This window comes from Mirounga leonina, unplaced genomic scaffold (genome assembly GCF_011800145.1).
Source record: "Mirounga leonina isolate KUSES-001 unplaced genomic scaffold, KU_Mleo_1.0 Mir_165, whole genome shotgun sequence".
NCBI classification, from domain to species: domain Eukaryota; kingdom Metazoa; phylum Chordata; class Mammalia; order Carnivora; family Phocidae; genus Mirounga; species Mirounga leonina.
In genome coordinates, this window is record NW_023270415.1 from 13,530,220 (window position 1) to 13,553,804 (window position 23,585).

General features: G+C 43.2%; 2 protein-coding genes across 2 annotated transcripts in view; one reads left to right on the forward strand and one right to left on the reverse strand.

Annotated features, from left to right (window-relative positions):
- Positions 1-8,618, forward strand: part of CLVS1 (clavesin 1) — a 164,409-nt gene extending 155,791 nt beyond the window's left edge. Inside the window, exon 5 of the mRNA XM_035011221.1 lies at positions 8,531-8,618. Coding sequence (XP_034867112.1) covers positions 8,531-8,618 — 88 coding nt within the window. The remainder of the gene's footprint in view (positions 1-8,530) is intronic.
- ASPH (aspartate beta-hydroxylase) overlaps positions 7,720-23,585 on the reverse strand; it is a 194,300-nt gene continuing 178,434 nt past the window's right edge. Inside the window, exon 25 of the mRNA XM_035011224.1 lies at positions 7,720-12,503. Coding sequence (XP_034867115.1) covers positions 12,353-12,503 — 151 coding nt within the window. The 3' untranslated portion in view covers positions 7,720-12,352. The remainder of the gene's footprint in view (positions 12,504-23,585) is intronic.

A 23,585-nucleotide genomic window follows, 5' to 3' on the forward strand; every position in this document is an offset into this window, starting at 1 on the left:
ATTCCATGTCTGGCTAACTCTTGTCATTTTTAGTATTTTTCTGCTTTTCTAGAAGGAGGTGAAAACAAAGGTCAAGAGGTACTTAGACGATTTGAGTCAATTAGCTTAACCTCTAAAGATTTAATGATTTTTAAGAACAAATGGTGGACTCCAGTCTCGTGGAGTTCATGGAATCTTGGGGCTAAATATATTACCTCATCCAAGATTGTCATTTTATAGGTGGAGAATATGGGGCCAGAGAAGCTGAGTGAGGTACTCCACAGAGCCCACCCTGAGTTAATGTTAAGTTAGTGACGCGATAACGAGGAGAGGCACTTAATCCTTAGCCTAGTACTCTTCCACCAGCTCACTTCTCCCGGGTCCCTTATAAAGAATAGCAAAAAACATCTGCAGTCATAACATAAAGTCAATATTAATTTTGCTACATGTGCAGAAAGAACCTATTTCTTTTTCTTTAGGTGGTTTAAATTCCTTTCTAAAGCTTTTTTCATTTTATTTGTTTATTTACAGATATAATAAAGGTATGTGTGAACCTTCATCTAAATGATAGCAAATTAATGGAGTCTAAGCTAATGAAGTTTCTTTCTAGTTCAAGCAACAACAGTGATACTCAGAAAATAGCTCTCATGTCACATGGGACTTTGTGTGTGTCATTGGGAAGGTCAAATGAGTTAATACATGGAATGAGCTTAGAACAGTCGATTTGGCAATGACAGATAATAATGTTGCCGAGGCCCTTTAAGATGGTTATGCATTTCTAAACGAGGATTAGTATATTACTCTGGGTTCAGCCACAAGCACGCTGGAGTAAATGACGCTCTAGACCAAGGCTGCCCAATAGAAATATAATGTGAGCCACACATGTAAAGCTGTTTAAGTTGTCTTATTGCCACATTATAAAAATAAATAGGTGAAATTAATTTCAATAATGTTTTATTTAATCCAATATGTACAAAAATTAGGATTTCAATATGTAATTTTAAAATGTATTAGTGAGATACTTTACAATGTTTTTTTAAATACTATCTTTGGGCGCCTGGGTGGCTCAGTTGGTTAAGCGACTGCGTTCGGTTCAGGTCATGATCCTGGAGTCCCGGGATGGAGTCCCGCATCAGGCTCCCTGCTCCGCAGGGAGTCTGCTTCCCCCTTTGACCATTCCCCCACCCCCATGCTCTCATTCTCTCTCTCAAATAAATAAATAAAATCTTTAAAAAAAATACTATCTTCAAAATCCAGTTTATACGTTACCTTTATAGCCCATCTCAATTCAGACTGGCCCAGTCTCAAGTCCTCCACAGCCACGTGTGGTTAGGGCTCTGTGTGGGACAGTGTTGCTCCAGTCCTATTTACTTGTGAGCCTAATTTCACAAAAATTTTCACAAACTGCCTCCATCCTTTCTGAAGGTGCATGTGGTTTTTCTTGGCTCTTTCTTCCTTGTTATAAGACTAGTCGGCCGTGCCCAAGCCCATCACAGTTAAATAGAAATACATTATACATTTAAATTTGAGTTATGGTACATATATGCAAGAGCTAAGCTGAATATTTAGCTCTCTCTAAAAATAGTTCACTTCAAGAGTAATAGAATATTTTTCATGGATCGGTTTCTTTATATTTCCAGTTCAGTAAATGTGTCAAATTGTATTGTCATCGTCGAGGAAGGTCTATTTATTTCTTCACTTTGATAAGGTAAAGCTTTGCTGCTTTCTGTGAGAAATATTTAGGCTTATCTTTTAAAAACATGGTTTACTGATTTATGATTCATGATTATGATTCAATTAAACATTAATTGTTCCCAGTGAGCATGATCATGTTGCTGCAAGAATGATTTTGATTATGGGAAGTTTGTTAGCTGAACAGAACATATGTCTTGCAAATATTCCTTAAACTCCTTATCAAGGCCCTTATCGAAGGCATTACAGTAGAAAGAAGCTTCGTATTGCTTTACGCAGTTGAAAATAACCGTAAGTATGCTGTACCAAAAGCTACATAAATAATTGCTAATCAGATGGAAGTTTCTGGTTACTTCTAAAAATATAAGGTAAGGTCATCAGGTTAACATTCATGAGGAATAGTCTCATCACTGATTTTGAATTCTTAAAATGTTAGTCTTTATCAATTTTGAAATGCTAGTTCTTCATTTAGTGTTAGGTTATATGATGCATGAGTACACACATTTCTCTCTTGTAAATTTTACAATGAAGCTATGGGAACTTTGAGTTGAATTCATGCTTTGTGGCTCAATTTATAAAAGAGCCAAGATTCCCAGACCTTAATTTTCTTATCTGCAAAAGGGGTAGACTAATAAAAGCTAAAAATGAACGAACACATTTAGCTGAACACTTTACAAGTCTCAACCCATCTAATCCTCTTTACTCCCACTGCGCATGATATCATATCTCCCATTTTACACATGAGGAGGTGGAATCTGCCCAAGACCACAAAGCCAGGGGTGGAGCCATCATTCAAGCCCAGGCTGGAGCTCTCCAGGGGAATTTCCTTGATACTTGAAATTACAAGTTGAGAAAAAGAGGCTTAATAGAATTACTTAGAAGAATTCTTTAAAGATACATTAAAAAAAATTCTTTCTGTTTAGAAGTCGTTATATAGGCTCACTAGGATATTAGACAATTCTGTGCTATTCCACAAAACCAAGCCCATCCTTGACTTTAAGAAGTAAAACCAGGACTGTGGAGTCCTTCCCAGTGAAGTGATGAGGTTGGTCTCTGGAAAACAAGTGGTTTAGGACCTGAGTTAAATGAGGGTTTGACTTAATTGTCTCTGAGGCTCCTTACATCTCTGGTCTCCTATGACTCTTGATGCATGCCTAGGGTTGAAGGACAGAGTTGCTGTGTGCTTATTTGGGGTCTGCAAAGCCGAAGCCAGGCCATGGCAGTTCATTAATGAGAAGACTGTGTGGTGATGGCTGTTGAGAAAAAGTAGTCAAACAAAGTCTTAGAAATAAACCTCTGACCGAGAGCAGAAGTCTCAGTGCAATCATGGGTCTTTGCGGAATGGACTAGCTCATAGTGAATGTTTCCCATCTTCATCTTGTCCTTTCTGGAATTTAATTGCCTTCAGAATCAGTAAAATTCAACCATGGCTAGAGACCTTTGATGATGTGGAGTGGGGAAAGTTCCAAACATTGGAGAAGTGAAGGAGAAGGTAGAGGGCAGAAAGGGGGAGGGAATGGGAGGGAGAGAATGAATATAATAGCAGGAAAAAAACCTCAGCTATCAAGGCTAGAATGCAGGCTTTGTTAGGGTAGTCTGCTACGCCACTGAGATAACCAGGGCTGCAATAGTTCAGATCCACCCCCGTCCCCCCCCACCCCGTCTGCCCTTGGGGTCAAGCTGGCTTTCAGTGTTGCAAAGAGGACCCCAGAGAAAAGTCTAAAATGTTTATTTCAGTGGAAGGGTTAAGCTTCTTGGGGGAGGCAAAGTCACTGAATGAAGAGATTACCTCCAAGAGTGACCTGGACAAGGAAGTCACAAGGCGAGTGGCTTCTCCGTGGTTAACGTGCTAAATGCACCATTTCTGAGCCCTCTGTTTACAAGTGGTGGTGACATTTTTATCGGTGAGCCTGTGATCAGTCTTCTCAGAGTGCTTTGACTCTGCTAAACGTCCGGAGGGTGATATTTAAGAAGGAAAGCAACATTCGCTGTTTTCCAAATTTCAACTCTTTCACAATGCAGTGTGTTCCTTATATCAAATGTCCGTCGTGTGACCAGGCAAATGGAACTATGTCATGCTGAAAGTAAAAAAGGCTCCGGTCATCTATTCAATCAGGGGAGATACAGATAAGAAAGAAATGTTTCATTTGGTTCCTCATGCTCAGCTCCTCCGTATTGTTCAATTGTTACCTGCCACTCACCCAAGACACACAGTGTATTGACTGAGATAAGACAGCCTGCATTCTGTGTGCCTGGCGTCAATACAGGTATTGAAAGAAATCACATCGATCTAAATTTGACCCCAAGTGGAAGGAAGGAGGGTCACCTGAACAGGGACTGTGAATGATGTCACTGTGCGAATGATAGCTTTTTCCTTCCTTCCTGTCCTGCTAGAGCTAACGCCTCACCTCCAAACACCCTCTCCTCTGGGTGTCTATCACAGAAACCCCACATCTGTTTGTGCATCTAACATTGGGTAACTGAAGCAATATTTCCACAAGAGAAGTAAGGTTCCTGAACACTTGCTCACAGTCCCTGGCATGTATCAGGAGACATTGTCAAATATTTCTTGCTGTAAATGAGTATAAATAAATGATTTCTTTTTTTTTTAAAAGATTTTATTTATTTATTTGACAGAGAGATAGACAGAAGAGCACAAACAGAGGGAGTGGCAGAGGGAGAGGGAAAAGCAGGCTCCCCACTGAGCAGGGAGCCCAATGGGGGACTCGATCCCAGGACCCTGGGATCATGACCTGAGCCAAAGGCAGACGCTTAACCATCTGAACCACCCAGGCACCCTAAATAAGTGATTTCTGTTTGAAAATGCAATTTTTTTTGTTTTGTTTTTTGACAATTTGTGGATTTTTTTTTTTTTCCATAGTGACTTCCCAAATGGGGCGGGGAAAGTTTGGAAACAAATCCAATACTCGTTAAAATCACAGACAATAATTTGGATGGATAACAATTTTCAAGATCCAAAAAAAAAAAAAAAAAACCAGAGATAGGGTGGAGATCTGAGCCAAGTTTAAAAGGAAGAAATTGAATTCTCAACCACGCACCTTCAAGATGGAAGAGAAATGGTTTACCAGCAGCATATGCAAATATAGCTAAATTTTCCTCAGCTATGTTGTATGAGTGCCAGAAAGGCTAATGCAATTCTAGGCGCATTGTCTATGCTTCCACAGAAGCATACAAAGAGGGAAAAAAAAGGGAGGCAATAATTTCACTCTATTTTGAAGTGACACCTTGTGGGCAACCAGTTGATGAAGAGCCACAGGAGAGCGTCCCAGTGGTAATTTTAGAAATCTTGGCAAATCTAAAAAGAGGAATCTGGTTAGCCTCAGGGGTGGCAGGGAGAGGGTTGAGGATGTCACGGAACCAACGTGAGTTTGCTCCTTGGTGAGTTGCAGGTAGACACTGCACCCAGGTAAGTTGTCACACAAAGGAAACTTGACCTGCAACAGATAAGGAGATCACAGGGAATAACTTAGTTAGGGTTGGGGTGACTATTTAAAAAGCGGTCCTTGTCACCCTGTGTAGAGATGGGCATTGGGTTGCACATGTGCCTTAAGGAAACATGCCTATCCGTATTTTGTATGTTATGTAAATGAGGCTTGTGCTCCTCCTTGGGATAATGAGGTAAAGGTGGTTGTCGGTAGTTCTGGAGGCCACTCCATGGTCCTTCTGAGCAGACGCCAGTAGGGGGTTTAGCTCAAGCTGGTCTGGGTGGGCTGCGTGGGCTGCAGGTCTTGTCAGGGCACCTGCTATCCCCGGAGGGGTGGTTTCCACTTTCATGTGCCTGAGGTAAGAGGTAAGCTGGAAAGAAGAGCTTAAGGAAAAATAGGGGGCAAAAGTCGGTGCATACAAGCAGGTGGGCAGTGAAAGGTCAGGTCTTGGGGTCTAGCTGGTGACGAGGACACTAGATAAACACTTACAGGCTGGTTATGTGGACCAGGTGGATTACACGGACACTGATGGCTCCAGCAGACAGAACCAGAAACGGTATGTAGAGGTTGCAAAAAGACAGGTTTGAGTTCAGGGTAAGGAAGAACTTTCCAGTAGAGTTGCCCCTCTAGGGGCATGGAGGAGTGAGGTTCTCAAGTCAGATATATATTCAAGAAGAGGCTGCATGGCCCCCTACTGAATAGTTCCTATTGGGTCAGCCTCGATGTGTCACTAAGGTGTCTTGTCACGCTGTGGCTGGGATTCCCTGGCCATGTGGTAAAATAGAGCCAACTGGCCTGAAAGAAGAGAAGTGCAGCGTAAGGTCTCCGAAGTGGGACACCCGTCAGTATCTTCCACTCTCCCCGGGGCCTGAGGACGAAGCAGGCAGCTGTCTGAGGTGCCAGAGGGAGCTGGCCTGAACAGCCAGTTGTGTTCCTCTGGTGTTCTTCAGGCTTGTTTTAATGCCTTCTGGGCTTTCTTTTTTTTACGATTTTAATTATTTATTTGAGAGAGAGCGAGCACAGAGGGGGAGTGAGAGGGAGAAGCAGACTCCCTGCTGAGCCGAGAGCCTGACTCAGGGCTCAATGCCAGGACCCTGAGATCAGAACCTGAGCCGAAGGCACACACTTAACCGACTGAGCCACCCAGGCGCCCTGGGCTTTCAGCTTTTCTGTTCCTGATATAGATCTATTGCTCTACCCCACTCCTGTCTACACACACACACATCATGCACTTCCCTAAAGCAGAAGGAAACGCATAGGAAATGTGTAAAATGAGCTAGACTCCGAGCTGGGGCTTCCTCTGCCCTGTCCCAGGAGTAAATGAATCCATTTCATTTTCTTTTCTTTTATTTTTTTAAGATTTATTTATTTATTTGACAGAGAGGGGGAATGGGAGGGAGGGGCAGAGGGAGAAGGAGAGAGAATCTTAAGCAGACTCCGTGCTGAGCGCAGAGTCTGCCTGCTGCGGGGCTTGATCTCACGACCCTGAGATCATGACCTGAGCCAAAATCGAGAGTCGACCGCTTAAGCGACTGAGCCAGCCAGGCGCCCCCACCCTTCCCTTTCAAAGGTTAGGCTGGGTACCTAAAGTCGGACTGTGTGACTGGATTGATTTTTCTAGTAGAAATCGACTGTTTTGAGACAACTGTATGCATTTGCTTCTTGGTTTCTTTAAATGTTCTATGGTACGTACACATCCTGAATGGAGATAAGAATCTCAGGCACAAAGTTATTTTTGCAGTGATGTGGAAGGAACATTAGGTATTTCAGCTAAACAACTCTGCAGCCCTGCGTAACGCCCAGAAGTGGTGTGATCTATTTGTGTTGCCTTTCCTAGGCTACTTGCTTTTTCCCCTTAGGTTTTTTTCCCTCCTGTAAAACGGAGATCATAATAGCACCACTCCTTAGGGTTGTGAAAATGAAGTAAGTTAATACATGTAAAGAGCTTCCATCGGTACCAGGTGCATACAAAACAAGTATTAGTGTTATTATATACTGTTTCAGGAGTCCTTTCGACCTCCTCCAGTATTAGTAATTTGCCAGAAAGACTCACACGTCCCAGAAAAGCTGTTATACTCAGTTATGGTTTGTTACAGCAAAAGAATACAGATTAAAATCAGCAAAGGAGAAAGGTGCATTGGGTGGAGGGCAGCTGCAGTTGTCCTGACGGAGCTGAATGCCCTCGGCAGTGTGACAACATGCATCGGTGTGGCCGACCAGGGAGACTGCCCCCCGCCTTGGGGTCCAGGATTTCTGTTGGTGAGGAGGAGTCAGTCACACAGCATGCAGTCTTCAGCTCCTCCTTCCCCACCTGCCCCCACGAGAAGTCAAACTGTCATAGTGTGACCCCACGCCCGGACATACAAAAAAGGCGTTCACAATGAATCCTGTTGCTGGCATAAACTATATGGCAGGGCCTAAAGTCTCAGGCACACAAAGACATTTTTTCAGGCGGGATACTCCAAGGGTTCAGAAGAGCCAGTCAAGGGACATTTGGAATGTGGAAGGTTTGGGCAACTCAGACTCCCGAGGTAACATTTTACTGCACATTATATATAAATTTTGCTTATTTGAACAATCAAATTCAACCATTTTCCTAAGGCTTGAAATACTTTTTTTTAGTATGTGAATATTTATTGTTTATCACATGTGTATCTCTTATAACCTTCTCTCTATGAGCTGGAAAACAATTTCAGTTTCAAGCCACGTTGTAAACCCAAAAAAGAAACTGTTACTATCCAATCGAGAGGACATATCAGAAACTAAAGATCACTACTATCATTGCAATAACAGTGATAATAGAATGCTCCACAAATTTTAACTAAAATTACATGCCAAATGCTTTATGAATATTATTAGTTTTAGGCCTTATCAACAACCGTGGGAGGGAGGTAATGGTTCTCTTTTACAGGTGAGAGAGTAAAGGTCCAGAGTTTTAAGAACTCCCTCGAGGTCCCTCAGCCAGTAAAGGGCAGAGTTTGCATTTACCGATCTGATTCCAAACCTCATGGTCATAACATCATGCATGATAGTTTCCTATGACGTTGAGAAACAAAGCCTCTAAAAGTATTTTGAAACATTAAAAAAAATCCAACAAGATTTATTTGATTTGATCTCACGATCCACAGAATGTTTAGACACCGGGGCAGAGTTGTGGCTAGAACATGTGTTGCTTTTACCAACAGAAGAGATCTTGGCAAAGAAGTTTCTAAGATGCCTCTCTCCACAAATATGTGATGTAGAAGGCAAAAAAGCAAGGAAAAGAGAGATACCAAAAGGAGGAAAATTATATAGTTATTCTGAGTGTTTTGATTAATAAGGGGAACATAAAATCTGAATGTTCTCCAAGATTCCAAAATTGTTGCCACCATGAATTGTCTGTAATTGTATCTTTCTCCTTCCCCTATTATTAGATCTCAGTCTGTGGTAGAAGCTGGGACCCTGAAACATGAGGAGAAGGGAGAGAATGAGAACACTCAGCCACTCCTGGCTCTGGACTGAACCCCGAGTCACCCCATGCTCTCGCAGATCGCCAGCCTTCAGTGGTATCAGCCACGCAGGAAGCACATGAGCGACTGACCCACACAGACACGTGCGTTCCGCTTGACATAAGGCCCTCCACTTCTGCCATCTAGTAATAACTGTCACCAGCCATTGGTCTGAGCAGCCAAAGTTTGAACAAGGACTTGAGAGATGCTTTTTGTTTTTTTTTCAGTGAGGGGACTGGAGATGAAGCAAGGCAGTCATGTAAACATGATTCTTCCTCCCCCATATTTATGGTATTAAATAAATTGAAAAAAAGAAAAACTAAATTTGATGCACACACTGCATTAGTACCAGGATTTTTCTGAGGTACCGCAGAGACCCTTTCCAGGTTTTGTGACTTAAGATTAAGTGCATTTCCAAGTAGATACATGAGAATGAAACCGTGCAGACCCAATTGTCAAGCTCAATGCAGTGCAAAGCCCCAAGACAGTAGTATCTCCAGGAATTTCCATTCTTACTGAATTATTTTCTTTGACCTCATCACCAGCATTGAATTGTTCAGCCCAAGGGCATGTTCTTATAGGTCTGGCTCTTTGCAGAGTTTGCTTGTTTTGAGATCCTGCAAGAATGATTTTGACGTCACATCTTTTGTCAGGCTACCAGCTGATTACCGTGATCGGACTTTAAACGAAGACACACACAACTTGAAATATGATTATTTCATCTTAATAATGTGACTTCCCACAGGCAACATGAGATTGCGGAGGGGGGGCGGGGCCTCATTGAAAACACTTGTCAGTGATTAATGGCTCCATTCAAATTGCCTCACTTGGGTCACTACAGGCAAGAAAAGTGCTACAAAAGCATTTAACTCCCCCACCCTCCCGCAACCAGCTAAAGGTGTGGAGAAGGGAGCTGGCTGTTGCTGAGAGGGTAGGTACCAATCATGGAGGAAGACCCTTAACGATGGCTAAATATGCAAGTACTGACAATAAGAGAAGATTAGGAATGTGGGATAAAATGCCAAAGATCATTTTATTTCTTTGTCTATTCTCCTTAGAAATGGAGAGTCCCCAACTATCCATTCAAAGGAAATTAAATAAACGATAACACAGGATAAGATATCCTTACTTGTGCCACGTTTCCCAAAACGAGTTGTGTGTTTTAAGGCATCTCTTATCTTCCCAGCCATCCACATGACATGGGCATTTATCAGTAGGACCAGCTGGTGCTCAATGTCAAATAAAAAATATTTTAGTTGATAATGGGCAGAAAAATATGATTGTATGTTTTCAGGATTTGGGAGGGTTAGCTAAAAAATTCAGAGAAAAGAGGTGATTCGACTGGCCATAATCACCCTCAGTAGATATTATTACTAATCTTAACCATTTATTACATCTCTTTCTCAATGAATCTAGTGTTTTAATTTTTTTTCTACTGGCAGAGGAGAATAAGAGAAGTAATTTTTGTATTCCACCCTTGAAATAAAATTGAAATAGAATTAAAAATATTTCTCAACCGATTGTATCATGGTATAAATAAAACCCATTTTGTGTAGACATTTCAAATAACAAAATAGTAACATTGAGATAATTCTACCCATGCAGTGACTGAAACACTTTTCTTATATTCCATGACATAGGGAAGAGAGATAAAGAATTAAAGTGAATTAGAAAATCCATTTTATGACTTGGGTTTATAAAATAGTTGTGGGATCCAAGTATTTAAAATGCGTTTGGAGTCGATTATTGCCAACACTTTGCAACAGTAATAATTCTGGCTTTTCAACTGGCAATATTTAGAATCCTACTGTAGTGACCTGATTTTAAATACCATATTATAATCATTAAGAGCTAGTTTTTACTCTATGCCATGATTTCATTAAATGAATGTAAGATGATGGTTTAACATTGACAACTTATACTTTAAATTTCTTTATGTGTATGCAATATACATCCAAGAACCAAATTCAGCAAGTGACATGAATGTTATTACATGAGCACTGGATTGTATTGTCCTCTGTCAGTCATTTCTTCTGTTCAATAAATACTGAAGGACACAACACCTTTTGATTTTTCAAGAGCTTGCTTTTTCTTCTGGACTTTGGTAATTAATTTGGAGACTTTCCTCACATGCTTCTTCATCTGTATTAGTGGGATTGTTTTTGGCAAAACAGAAGGGAACAGGACCAATATTTTGCAAACCCTTCTAACTGGAAGCTAATGTCAAGCAAAAAGGGTACCTTTCAATGGTAAAGAACTCTTTTTAAAAGAGATAAAGAAAGCATCCTCCTTTGTCCTTAGATGGAAAGGAAGCACAAGTGTTTTTTTCTACCCCTGAATGAAATCTGGTAACCTCGGTGTCATTTCTTCAGCATTTTTGTTCATATTGGCTTAAAATTCAGGTGCATGAATAGCCTTACATTCATATAGCTAACATTTCTAGTTTGATTGGAAACATGCAATATTTAATACATTAATGCCCTTCTAAATTAATAATTTGATTGTCTTTGGAATAAGTAGGCAAGGCCATTTTTTCAACTGTTATTTCTATGCTGTGGATATTATTAAAGCTAAACTATGGATAACAACTGCTACTTCTAAGCTATATTTAAATGGCAGAAGTTTCTCAAGCCAGGGAAATGGAAGAGTCTTCCAAACTCTTTCAAAGAAGAAGGCAATCCTAAACCCAGCACTAAGATCCTGGGATTCTTGGTCTTCTGCTCTGCCATCTTTCATATTTTTACAAAGCTGTGATGGGGATCCATGTAAGGACCTCCTTGCTCACAGGGATCTACAATAGGCAAAGAGACTCTGGATTCCAGCCCTGTCTCAGATGCCAAAGAGGCCAAGGAGCCAGATGTCCTAGCAGCTACCTATCTACCCGACCCTGAGAGAAAATTTTTACTTTGAGAAATGTTACTTTTTTTTTTTCACGTTCTAATTCTTGGCATTAAAAAAAATTATAGGTGGCACTTTTATGACTCAAGATAAAATGACTCCATGTCCTGTTTCAGGATGAAAAGCTCCTCTTGGAAAGACAGCATCTCTCTACCATGTGCATGGCGAGGAGACACATTAAGACAATGGCTTTCAATGAAGATAAGAAAGCAAACAGTCTCAGTGGGTGGGAAGCAATACGGTTCACAGACATCAGCATAATTACATCTTTCTCCTTTGGATCAGGAAAATAAAATTGCTTCTTTATGAGTGTCTTTTACTAAAAATAATTAAAAGAGGGAAGTCTGAGTTCATGGGGGAAGTCACCATTAAGCAGCTAGAAGTACAGCATTTACACAGCTTACTATTAAACTCAAGAAAAAAGTAGTGGTACATGATGAAAAACATGGCCTAGCTACCCTAGAAAAATATAATTGCATAGAAAAATTACTAAAGTGATCCATTCACAGTTTCTACATATATTCTCATTGTACACTGATTCAGGCCTCTTCTAAGTGGGAAAAATATCTTTGGCTGACAAGGCAGAAGCTCTCACGTCTTCACTGGAAATACGGCATCGGATGGGTGCTGTCGTGGGATGAAGGACAGCAGGGGGCTTTCCACGTGAATTACAGCAAGGCAAAATATTCCATTTAGTGTCTTCTAACCCTAGGAGGAGCCTTAGAATTTTGGGAGCTGCCCGTCAAGGGAATGAAGGGCCTTCAGACTCGGAACCTCTACCCCTACACCCAAGGAGACAGAGCCAGCAAGGCAGCCTCTTTCCAGTGTGTCCCAAGCCTGCATGACATGCTAAATCGCCGGAAGGCTCTGTCTCTGCTGGGGTGTCAGCTCTGGGTGCCACACATCCACAATGAAGATCAGCCGGAAAGACGCGGCGTCCTGCCACACCTCGTGCTCAAAAGAGTCGTCAAAGATGAGCACCTTGCCTTCTTCCCATGTCCTGGAACAGAAAAACATGGATTCAGATGCCTGAGAACCAATCCCTGGCTACGTGCAGAGACGGGCACTTTCACGGTAACCTTTGGGATCTGGCCAGAAAATTGGAACACGAAGCCGAGATGGATTCTTCCCTTGGTGATTAAGAAAGAATTTCGGGATTTTTACCATGAACACAGTTTTCAATGCTCAGCCCTAAGAGTGTGCAAAGGGCAGACTGACCTTATCACAGGCCCTGCAATTATTCTTGGCCCAAGCCTAGGTGAGGCTTGTTGAGGCAGGCAAGCAGGCAAAGGCGTGCCCCGGCGGCTCATGCCCACGGTGACTTCCCGGTCAGTGACTGCATGCTATCCTGCCTGGCCTTTCAGAGACTGGTCTAGACCTGTGGGTACCACACTTGGGCTCAGGCCTCCCAGTGCCCTGGGGGCTACTTGGCACGGGGCCATCGCATCTCCAAGTGATTTTTCTCAACCCCTTCCATTTGTTGAAGTTCCATTTTATGGAAGAAAGTTCCATTTAATGGAAGGGCAGATTGGGAATGAATTTTGTTTATATTTTTAATGTCATCTGCAGTGCAAGTGGGTTATCCTTGGAATATTTTAAGTCAATGCTGCGAAACATCCTTTAGGGTCTCCAGCATTACTTCATAAAATATGTGTATAGGAGCTAAGACCTAAACAAGTGCTTGTCTAAATAAAGCAATCAAGAGAGAAATGAGCAGGGGCAATTACACAATGCCTTTCAAATTCAAAGAAAGTTTATTGCTCATGTTAATGTTCTCCTCTTGTTAAAATAGGCATTAATTGCCAATATATTGCATGCTGAGTTCTGTTTTTTAAGATGGAATTTTTACTAGGAAATTTTCTTTAGATATTAAAATTCCACTCAGGCATTTGAAATTTTATGTCACAGATTAGCAAATAATTAAAATTATAGGACAGAAAATGTTAGCTTGATTTCAAGTTACTGCATTCTCATAAGGAAGTTTGCCTTAAGAAAAATTATTTGTGTCTTTTTATGCTCATTACTAGGTGATTAATCAGTAGTAAATTAGGTAATATTTCCTACTGCAGGGTTTCTCAACCTTGGCCCTAGTGACATTTGGGGCCAGATAATTTGCTGTTGGGGGTCATCCTGTGCTCTATGTATGCTTGGCAGTAATCTCTGGCCTAGAATCTCTAGCCACTAGAAGCCAGTAACACGCACTCTCCACCAGTCATGAGAACCAAACCTGTCTCCAGTCATTGCCAAATGGTGGGGTGGTGATGAGGGGTGAGAGGCAAATTCATCTCAGACATACTGCATTAATCTGACAACAACATTTCTAAGTTGTTTAAAGTAAACAATAAAGTAATGAATATTTGCAAGTTAAAAGTTCCTTGGAATTGAGAGTCAACCTCCACTTCAGCTCCCCACCCCCACCCTCCTGCCCCACTTTATGCGCTATCTCACACCCCTAGCCTAATACCTTGCATTCAATAAACATGGGCTGCTTAACTCTTCTGTATGATTCCTCTTAAGAATCAAAGAGTTCTACTGGAGTTCCATCCAAGTGTAAACCAACAACAGAAATATAGAGACACAGGAACAAATGACAAATTAAAAAATATGTATTATTACCATGCAAAAAGCAAACTTGAAAAGAAAGGCAACATTAAGAAGAGAAAAAAAAATGACAAGGAAAAAGAAATGAAATGACCCACAGCTTATACAGTTTAGTGGTGATTTTCTAGGTCTTAGTGTTATTGGTGGGACTGTGCAATGTCTATGGGTACCCCAGACAAGCCTAAATATAGGCAAACGGTAAGGGGGATGCTCTCAAGAGGGAAAGGCAGGACCCCCGTGTGCACAGCAGCAATACCCACAATAGCCGAAGGTGGAAGCGACCCAAGGGTCTACTGACAAACGAACGGGTAAGCAAAATGTGGGGTATGCGCACAATGGGGTATTCTTCAGGCTTACATAAAAAGGAAATCCAGAGAATGCCACAGCATAGACATTGTGACATTTTGCTATGTGAAATAAAGCCCTCATACAAGAACAAATATTGTGTGGTTCCACTTACGGGCGGTACCCAGGGCAGTCTAATGCACACAGACAGCAAGAACGATGGCGAGTTGTGGTTTAGCGTGTACGGGGCTTCAGTAAGATGAAGAGTCCCGTGAAAGGGTGGACACTGGCAACGGCAGCCCGACGGGATCGTACGTAACACCACTGAACTGTATGTACATTTAGAAATTGGATGGTAAATTTTATGTTCTGTGTGTTTCACCACAATTGAAAAGGGGAGAAAAAAGGGAAAGGGAAAGGGGAGCATATGGTCAAAGAGAAAGGGGGCGAGAAACAGCAGAGGGCAATGGAAAAGTTATAGCCCTGAGGGGAAGCAGATTTGAACCTCTTGGCTCTGCCGTTTATTACTATGTGACCTGGGGTGAGTTGCTCGGCATCCATGAGCCTTTGTGTCTTTTTTTGTTTTTTTAAGATTTTTATTTATTTATTTGACAGAGAGAGACAGCAAGAGAGGCAACACAAGCAGGGGGAGTCGGAGAGAGAGAGAAGCAGGCTCCCGGCCGAGCAGGGAGCCCGATGCGGGGCTCGATCCCAGGACCCTGGGATCAGGACCCGAGCCGAAGGCAGACCAGACACTTAACGACTGAGCCACCCAGGCGCCCCCAAGAGCCTTTGTGTCTTTATCGGCATAGCTGATGTGAGGATTAGCATATGATGGGCGCATAGTAGATATTCAATTAACAGTAGAGAACATAAAACAGAGGAGGAAGGAAAACACAGGAATAAATAGGGAAAAGATAAAAGAGGTGATAATGTATGGACATGGTATAATGCTACCAAAAATAATCTTGGCTTCATGCCCTATGGATTTGCCTTCATTTGAGAAAACTGAAAATCTTGCAAGGGGATGAAATATCAAAAATCTTTCAGAGAATCTGCAATATACACTTGTGCTACAATGACAAGTGGTTCTCAATGTTTTCCGAGCGGCAGAGAATCCAGAATCTACTTAAAATACTGGAAGTAAATCAAAGACCCAAAGAGAAAATTCTAGGTTGTGCAAAATTGTATTTTTCACTAGATTTTGATGGGTGTAATAAAGCCAAATGCCCTGATGAAACAACTTTTTTTAAAGATTTTATATAATTATGAGAAAGAAAGAGAGAGAGAGAATAGGGGGAGGAGCAGAGGGAGAGGGACAAGCGGACTCTGCGCTGAGCAGGGAGCATGCCGCGGGGCTCAATTTCAGGACCCTGAGATCATGACCTGAGCTGAGACGAAGAGTCGGATGCCTAACCAACTGAGCCACCCAGGTGCTCCAAAACAATTTTTTTAAAATAAAAAATGTAGGAGGTATTCCAAAGAGTTGGATTCCTTTTGGGCCATCAAACTCATGGGGAAGTGTGGCCCATTATCTTCTATTTGCCCTTCCATTTTTTCTCATACATTTTCCCAGAAAACAGCAAAGATACCTAATCATTTAATGTAGATTCCTTGTGAATACTTCAAAACTGGTGTCTTTCAATCACTTATGAGAGCTAAAGTGACAAAAAGTGCAGTCCTCATTAGCTTTAAAGCGAAGAACAATAAAACCCCATCCAAGCAACGTGCAGGGCTGAGTGACAGGGGTTAAGTAGAGATAGACGGCTTGCATGGGCAAGAATGAGGTTTTCCACAAAAAAAGAAAAAAAAACAGAGCTAAAGAGGTCAAAGGTCTTTAGGTCTCTTCCAAATCACAAAGATTCATCCTTGCAAGGCCAAGAAACAGTTTTCAGGCCACTTGCTTTGTGAGCAAAGCTCCACCACATATGATTAAGTTACACTCAAAGTATGACATGAAAAGTGCCCTCTGGAGAAAAGATTTTTCAGAGTTGCCTCAGAGCTTCCTGATGGCGCCCCCACAGCCTTTCTCTGAGGATTCAGAAAAGCAGGACCAGAGAAGGGATGCTGCACCTTCTCCCCAGAGGGCGAGCTCCTCTGGCCTTTAGAATTTCTTACCATTAGGAGAAGAATGCCTCTACCTGGTTTGCAAAAGATACAAGAATATCTGGCCAAAGATAAAGCGACATCATGTGATTTCTCAATTTCTTAAGTTGTAATTAATGATCCAGATATAATGGTGGTGGTACATACCTGCCAACCAGAACTGTGTCGCCGAATTATCATCAACATTAGTAATGCTACTAGGTAGGGGCTTACGGAGTCTTCCACCTAAAAACTTTATTGATCCTATCTCAGGGATCTTCACTAAAATGTTCCGAGGTAGGCAAGAGATGCGGTTCTAACTGTCCAGCAAAGGAGTCATATGGAAGCAAGTTCGGATGTCTGCAGTGATACGTGATTCTGTGATTCTGTCGCTAGCTGTGCTTCATCAGAGCCCAAACTTTGGCTCAAGGTCACGGGACTAGGGGATAGTCTGAGTGCTGGCTGGCTGCCCTGGTGAGGTGGCCTGTGACGCACTGAACAGGCTGAGTGGGATTCAGAAAAGGCTCAAAGAGCTCAGGAAGGAGACTACTTAACACAGTGCTTATTAATTCTGACCTACTGAAATCTCTCAGTTGTGACTGCATTAGAAATCCTGGCACATACTAGAATTGAAATGTAAAACTCTTCTCTCTCTCTACCTAATACATGCAGACAGAAACACACGCGCGCACGCACACACACACACACTCTCTCTCTCTTTACCTGTCTGTCTATCTAGACAAAGCACTTTTCTGGACTCTACAACATCTGCGTTCTTGTTCTGACAGCTGCGATTAGCCGTGTGATAAAGCACTTCACGTAGGGGCCTCGGTTTCCCCATTTGTGCAATGACAGAGGTGGAGAAGATGGCGTCCGAGGCTCCTTTCAGCACTAAAAGTCTCTTCATTCTCTGAGCTAAGCTATAGGTTAGGGCTTCAGTCTTCATATTACATTTCACAGGATATACTCAACAAGCTTTCACCTGAGAAATGGGTATAGTATTTGCTATTTTATTTAATGTCAAAGTACGAATTCCAATAAAAGATGGCTACCTTCACAAAAAAGCCCTCTTCCCAACAGACTGTATATAACATGCACCCCTGGCGTATCTCCCAGCCCCTCATGGAAGAGCCCCCGCCTGGCTGCCATGGGGCTTCCCTCCTCCCCACAGAGGCCTGGGGATTCCAGGTTATGTCCTCCTGTGCACCCTGCTGCTGCCTCTCTGGAAGCTCTGGGCTTCCTCTTCTGGGTCCCAGGTCAATCAGTACCAGAAGGCTCTGGAACATAGCTGAGAAAGCCAAAAGAGGACAAAGAAAGAGAAAAGGCAGGAGAAAACTCCTAAGGCCTCAGGTGGGATGCACTGCCCACTCCCCACGTACCTCTAGTTCCAGGGTGGGGGCACAGGGAGGAAAAGGAGAAATGCAGGAGTGAGGGGTGGAGCGATCAGTTGTGCTCCTGCCGATCCTCCTTTCTCCCGGCCCCCATGCCTATCAAATCACAGTCTCCAACTGTATCTGTACCATCCATCCCTCTACCAGCTTGGGCCCTGCACACCCTTGGCTTCCTATCTTGTCCCCTAACTCCTTAGAGCCCCACCTCCTCCCTGCCGGAGTGCGCGCTCCAGGTTACATGAGCCACCTCCGATGGTGGAGGAGTGCTTGGTCTCACTCCCTGGAATGTAAGGGACAAAAGTCCCCATTTTTGCAGCAATCAGACGAGAACAGTAAACGATCAAGTACATTGAGTGCATTCGCCACACAGTACTCTGTAAATACAGTTCCGAGGGCATCCCTATGGATTGCTTTAAAACTCAAAACCATAGGAAGATATGCTTTGATTCTTTTCCCATCTTACAGATGAGGATATTAAGGCTCAGACAGATTATGCAAGTTGTCTAAAGATGGTGAGGTAAAAGCTTCAGAGGGCTGGCCCAGGAACCGCCACATCATTTAATATTGCCGTAGCAAAATGGATTCCAACATTCCAATTCCTCAATAATCAGTTCAACAAACAAAATGTTTGCACACAATTCATATTTCGTGTGGGAACCGCCATTCCCTGTGGAGGTGTCACTGGGTATGTGTGTGGACAAATCCCATCAACACACTGTGCCAACCAGAACAGGGACTAAGAGACTCTACTGATATTTTTAATTCACCAAGTTGCTCAAGGAAAGGAAGAAAGAGGGCAAATGTTACCTATTCAGTTACAAACCTTTGGGAAAGCTATCTAGTTAAAAAAGCCATTTTCAACCTGCAACCCCAGATGGGGACTTGAATGGTGACTTGTGGATGAGGTCACCTTGCGGTTGGGATGGAAGATGGTTACATTTTGTGAAACAGAAGAACTAAGATCCCGGGGAAATTTTTAAAACTTTATCTGCTCGGATGCTTTATAAAAACCAAACAAATGCTGCCTATGAACGATTCATGGTGGCTCTAAAAAATTAAGTCTTTCTCTCTCTTACTGTTAATATTTTAGTGGGCCTTCCATAGGATCTTCCTAATTAGAAACTTGAGAGATTGGGGCGCCTGGGTGGCTCAGTTGGTTAAGCGACTGCCTTCGGCTCAGGTCATGATCCTGGAGTCCCGGGATCGAGTCCCGCATCGGGCTCCCTGCTCGGCAGGGAGTCTGCTTCTCCCTCTGACCCTCCCCCCTCTCATGTGTTCTCTCTCATTCTCTCTCTCTCAAACAAATAAATAAAATCTTAAAAAAAAAAAAAAAGAAACTTGAGAGATTAATGAAAAAAAGACGTTATCAACTACTTGAAGTACGTTACGGTAGGGCCATTGTTTCTACAGCAACAGAGAGGAATTAAATGACTTATCACCAATTTATTTCTTCAGCGCGATGCTGACACACACTTTCCTGGTGTGTATTGGTCTTGTCCAATATTTCTGGCTGGCCACTTGCAGGCAGTAATGCTGAGTCTCCAGGAGAGCCACGCAGAGACTCTTCTTCCCTGCAGCCTGCTTCTAGCATGTCCTGGAGGCCCTCTGGGAGACTCAGGGGAAAAAATTTCTGTCTGAGATCATCCAAAGCTCAAACAATTTGGCCATGCCATGAGGATAAAAATTAGTTGCTGCCTGCCGGGGGCATGTTTATCCACTGACTCAAGTTCATTCAGCTTTGGATCAAGATCATAAATGAGCTCATTTGACAGACCACAAAGCGTGGCCTGTCAGGGGTGACACAAATGGCCCCAAACGGAAGCTCTCCAGCTGCTTTCTCTACTTGATACCTTGTTGTCTGGACATGAAAACCAGCACTCACCGTGATCACCTTTTAAGTATAGGATGATCTTAATTTTGTCACCACCATCACCAAAACCCCCAAAGCCCAGAAACCTATACAGAATGAGGCTATGGGGTTGAGGCTACACATACTTTCAAGCCGGACGGCCTGGCACCAAACCTTGGTTCCAGTATTGTAGTGGGCTGAATGGTGACCTCCCCCCAAAAAGTATGTCCACCTGGAAACTGTGAATGTATCCTTATTTGGAAAAAGCGTCTTTAGAGTTGTAATGAAGTTAAAGATCCTGAGATGAGACCATCCTGAATTAGGCTGGGCTCTAAATCCAATGATAAGTACCTTTATGAAAGAGAAGGGGAGGGGTGCCCATGTGGCTTGGTCAGTTGGGAATCCAACTCTTGATTTCGGCTCAGGTAGTGATCTCAGGGTCATGGGATCACGCCCTGCGTCAGGCTCAGCAGGGAGTCTGCTTGAGATTCTCTCTCTCCTTCTTCCTCTGCCCCTCCCCCATCCCTCAAATAAATAAAATCTTTAAAAGACAGAGAGAGAGAAGGGGAGAAGACACAGGGGGGAAGGTGATGTGCTGGCAGAGACAGAGACTGGAGCGATGTCTACAAGCCAAGAAACACCAAAGATGGCCGGCAGCTACCAGAAGCCAGGAGAGAGGCAGGGCACGGATTCTCCCTCAGAACCTCTGGAAGAAACCAACCCTCCTGATAGGTGATTTCAGACTTCTGGACTCCAGAACTATGAGAGAATGCATTTCTGTTGTTTTAAGTCACCCAGGTTGCAGCAATTTGGTATGGCAGCCGTAGGAAACTCACACAAACATCAGCGCTTACTAAGCTGAATGACCCTGGGGAAATTACTTGGCGTCTTTATGCCTCAGTCTCCCCAGCTGTAAAGCAGAAATTTTAATAACCCCTTAGGACTGTTGTGAGGACTGATAAATGAATGGCATCCTCAGAGCTGCTTTGCACAGCAAGCACGCTATTTATCATTCCTGTGTTCCTCCTCACGAATATACACAGGCAGGTATTGAGAGGCATCTGGGCAATATCTCTGAGTATCAAGATCAAAAAAATACTTTTTTCTGTTGTGCTTCTCTGTGTTTTACAAATTATGTACAAGAAATGTGCATTATGCATCAGTTTTATAGTCAGAGGGCATTTATGAATTTTAAATGATCATTTTATTTATCCTGATAAAAGGCTGCCTCTCTGCAAGCTCATCTTCAGATAAAAATTGCTGTGCTATGTTTCGCAGGGATGGAATATTTAAACAACATGCACGTTAGCAGGAGAAGTAGCCCCGGAGAAACAGCGATGTGATTATTAATACCTGAGAACTCGAGTGCACAAATTGTTACAAGTAAACTACTCCTTTGGAAGTTGAGAGGCTCTGAAAATTGCTTCCTGTTGCCTAGCACAAGGAAGCCTGATTTCTTGGTATATGTGTTTCTCTTTCCACACTAATAGTATTTCTACAAATAACAGCGTGAAACTTCCAGGTTTCTTATTACGGTCTTTCTGTCTTCTGAGTTTAGGAACCGCCTGTCTCCTCTTCAGATATCTAGCTTTTCACTGTAAGCATTACACAGTTCTTTAACGGACCCATGTCTCTTTGGAAAAACACTATTTTTGTAATGAAGTACTTCACCTGACCCAATGACCCCTGACTGAAGGCTTATTGAGGATGAGAATGTAACACAATATACAGTACAAGAGAAGGGACACAGAGGAGAGTGTTGACCAGCCATCATGATGAGGTGGAAAGGCACTGATGCCTATGGGCTCTCCAGGGCCGAGAGAACCAGAAGCTTTTCATCCTCAGCAAAACTGCCATCCTGGCCCAACCCTTGGTAGGTGGGTGCAAAGGTCTTTTTAATAAACACCAAAAAATACACCACCTGCAAGTTGTTATCAACAGGAACTTCCTGTCACGTGGAGTAGGTTATATTTTAGCACAGTGGAAACGGAGGGTTTGCTGAGTTAACCTTCTTGCTCAAGCTCACCTTCCACTGAGTGCAGGACTGGGGCTACTACAGGTAGGTGAAGACAGTTCACTTAATCACACTTTCGACTTGAGGGGAGGGGTTGGCAGTCCCCTCCTTCGTCAAGCATGGTCACCGGGTGTTTGCTGGGAGCCTGGGTGGGGGGGGGCGGCGCACTGCACCCATGCTCCGGGACACCTCTCCTGGCGTCACTTTCGCGGTGAGAGCCCCGCTTGGTTCCTTGTTTAAGCCTCTGGCACTGTCCACCCACTCCCCTTCCTCGCTGCCATATCCGTCCCTTCAGCCTGGGTTCCTCATTGCCTCAGGGCCTCTGATGACTAGGATCAGTGCATGCCTGTCCTTCTCTCTACCGATTCCTCAGTGGACTTTTTTGTCTAGTGATTTTTCCCGAAGTATCTATAAGCAGGACAGATTGGAAATTTAAAAAAAAATAAATAGAAAGGAGGAGGGAGGGAGGGAGGGAAGGAGAGACAGAGACAGAGACAGAGGTAACAACCAACAAGTTTATAACCATAAGGCAGTACTCAAGAAACAGGCCTGGTGCTCTTGCTGTCTTCACTGCCCGTGGTTATTTGGTCTTGTTCCCCAGCATTCTCTTTGTATTCCTGGGGTCCCCCACCATGTCCTCAGCCCTCTTCCCTTTGGTGGAAACCCTGCAGACCCAAACAGAGTTCCCAAAGGTTTGACAAAATCCATTCCATCTCGGGAGGAACCTCTCCCTGTTCAGCTATCTCTGATTCTCGTCCTGGTCCCACCAACTCTGCCCCCTGCGGCCCCATCTCCTTGTTGGTTCCTTGTCTTTCTGCCTTCTAAGTGTGGATGTGTTTTACGGAGTCTCAAGCTTCCTCCAGAACCTCCTGCTAAGTCTGCCCCTTGAACCTTCATGTCTAGACTTGATTTCTCTCCTGAGCTCCAGGCATCTATATCTAGCCGCGTCCTGGATATTTCCACAACTGTGTTCCAGTAGCAACTTAAATAAAAAATACACAAACACGGAACTCATTATCCATTTCCCTGAACTTGCCTCACACCTCCCAAGATCTCAGTATTTGCTAAAGCATCAACAGCCTCCCACTGACCAAAATGGATACCACCAAGTCACCTTCAACTTCCCCTCCCTTGCACCACACTTGGATTCACTTGAGTCAATCTTCATGTCTCCTTCAGTAACCTACTTTGTTACTCTCCCTTTGTTTCCAGCATCCCGAGTCCAGCTCTTCTTGGGTGGGCTGCTCTGACAGGCTGTTAACTGTTTTTCCTGTCCTCCCCCACAGCTTTTCCCCATGGCTTCCAGAATATCTTCCTGACAAAGCTCTGATCCCACTCGCTGGTATTCAAGGCCTTGTACGATTGGGCTTCTATTCCATTCTTTCATTTTCCAACCTTTATTCTATATGTGCTGTTAAAGTTTTTAGACAAGGGGGTGGCTCTAATGTCTTGGAGGGCTACGTAAGCAAACCAAAGCCTAAGCCAGAGTCAATGCACTTGAATCTGAGAAAGTGAAGGTGAAGAGCAACCAATCACAAATAGCCAACTGGGTTTCCCCAAACAAGGCAGCCACTTGCACTATAGCCAGTCAAATAGTGGCTTTGCTTCGCTTCAGCATCTTCTCTTCGGAAACCCTGCCCCCACCTCCTGTCCTGGCAAGCTCCTAACCACCTTTGGGTTGACACCCTCTGACGTGAATCGGTGTACGCTCAAATAAACTCTTGAAATTTTTAATGTGCATCGGTTTACCTACATGACAGTATCCTACACTCTTGGTTGTGGAAATCGCTCCATATTCTTCACATGTGCCCTATAATTTCTGGCTTCAGTGCCCTTGCAGATCCTGTCCTTTCAGCC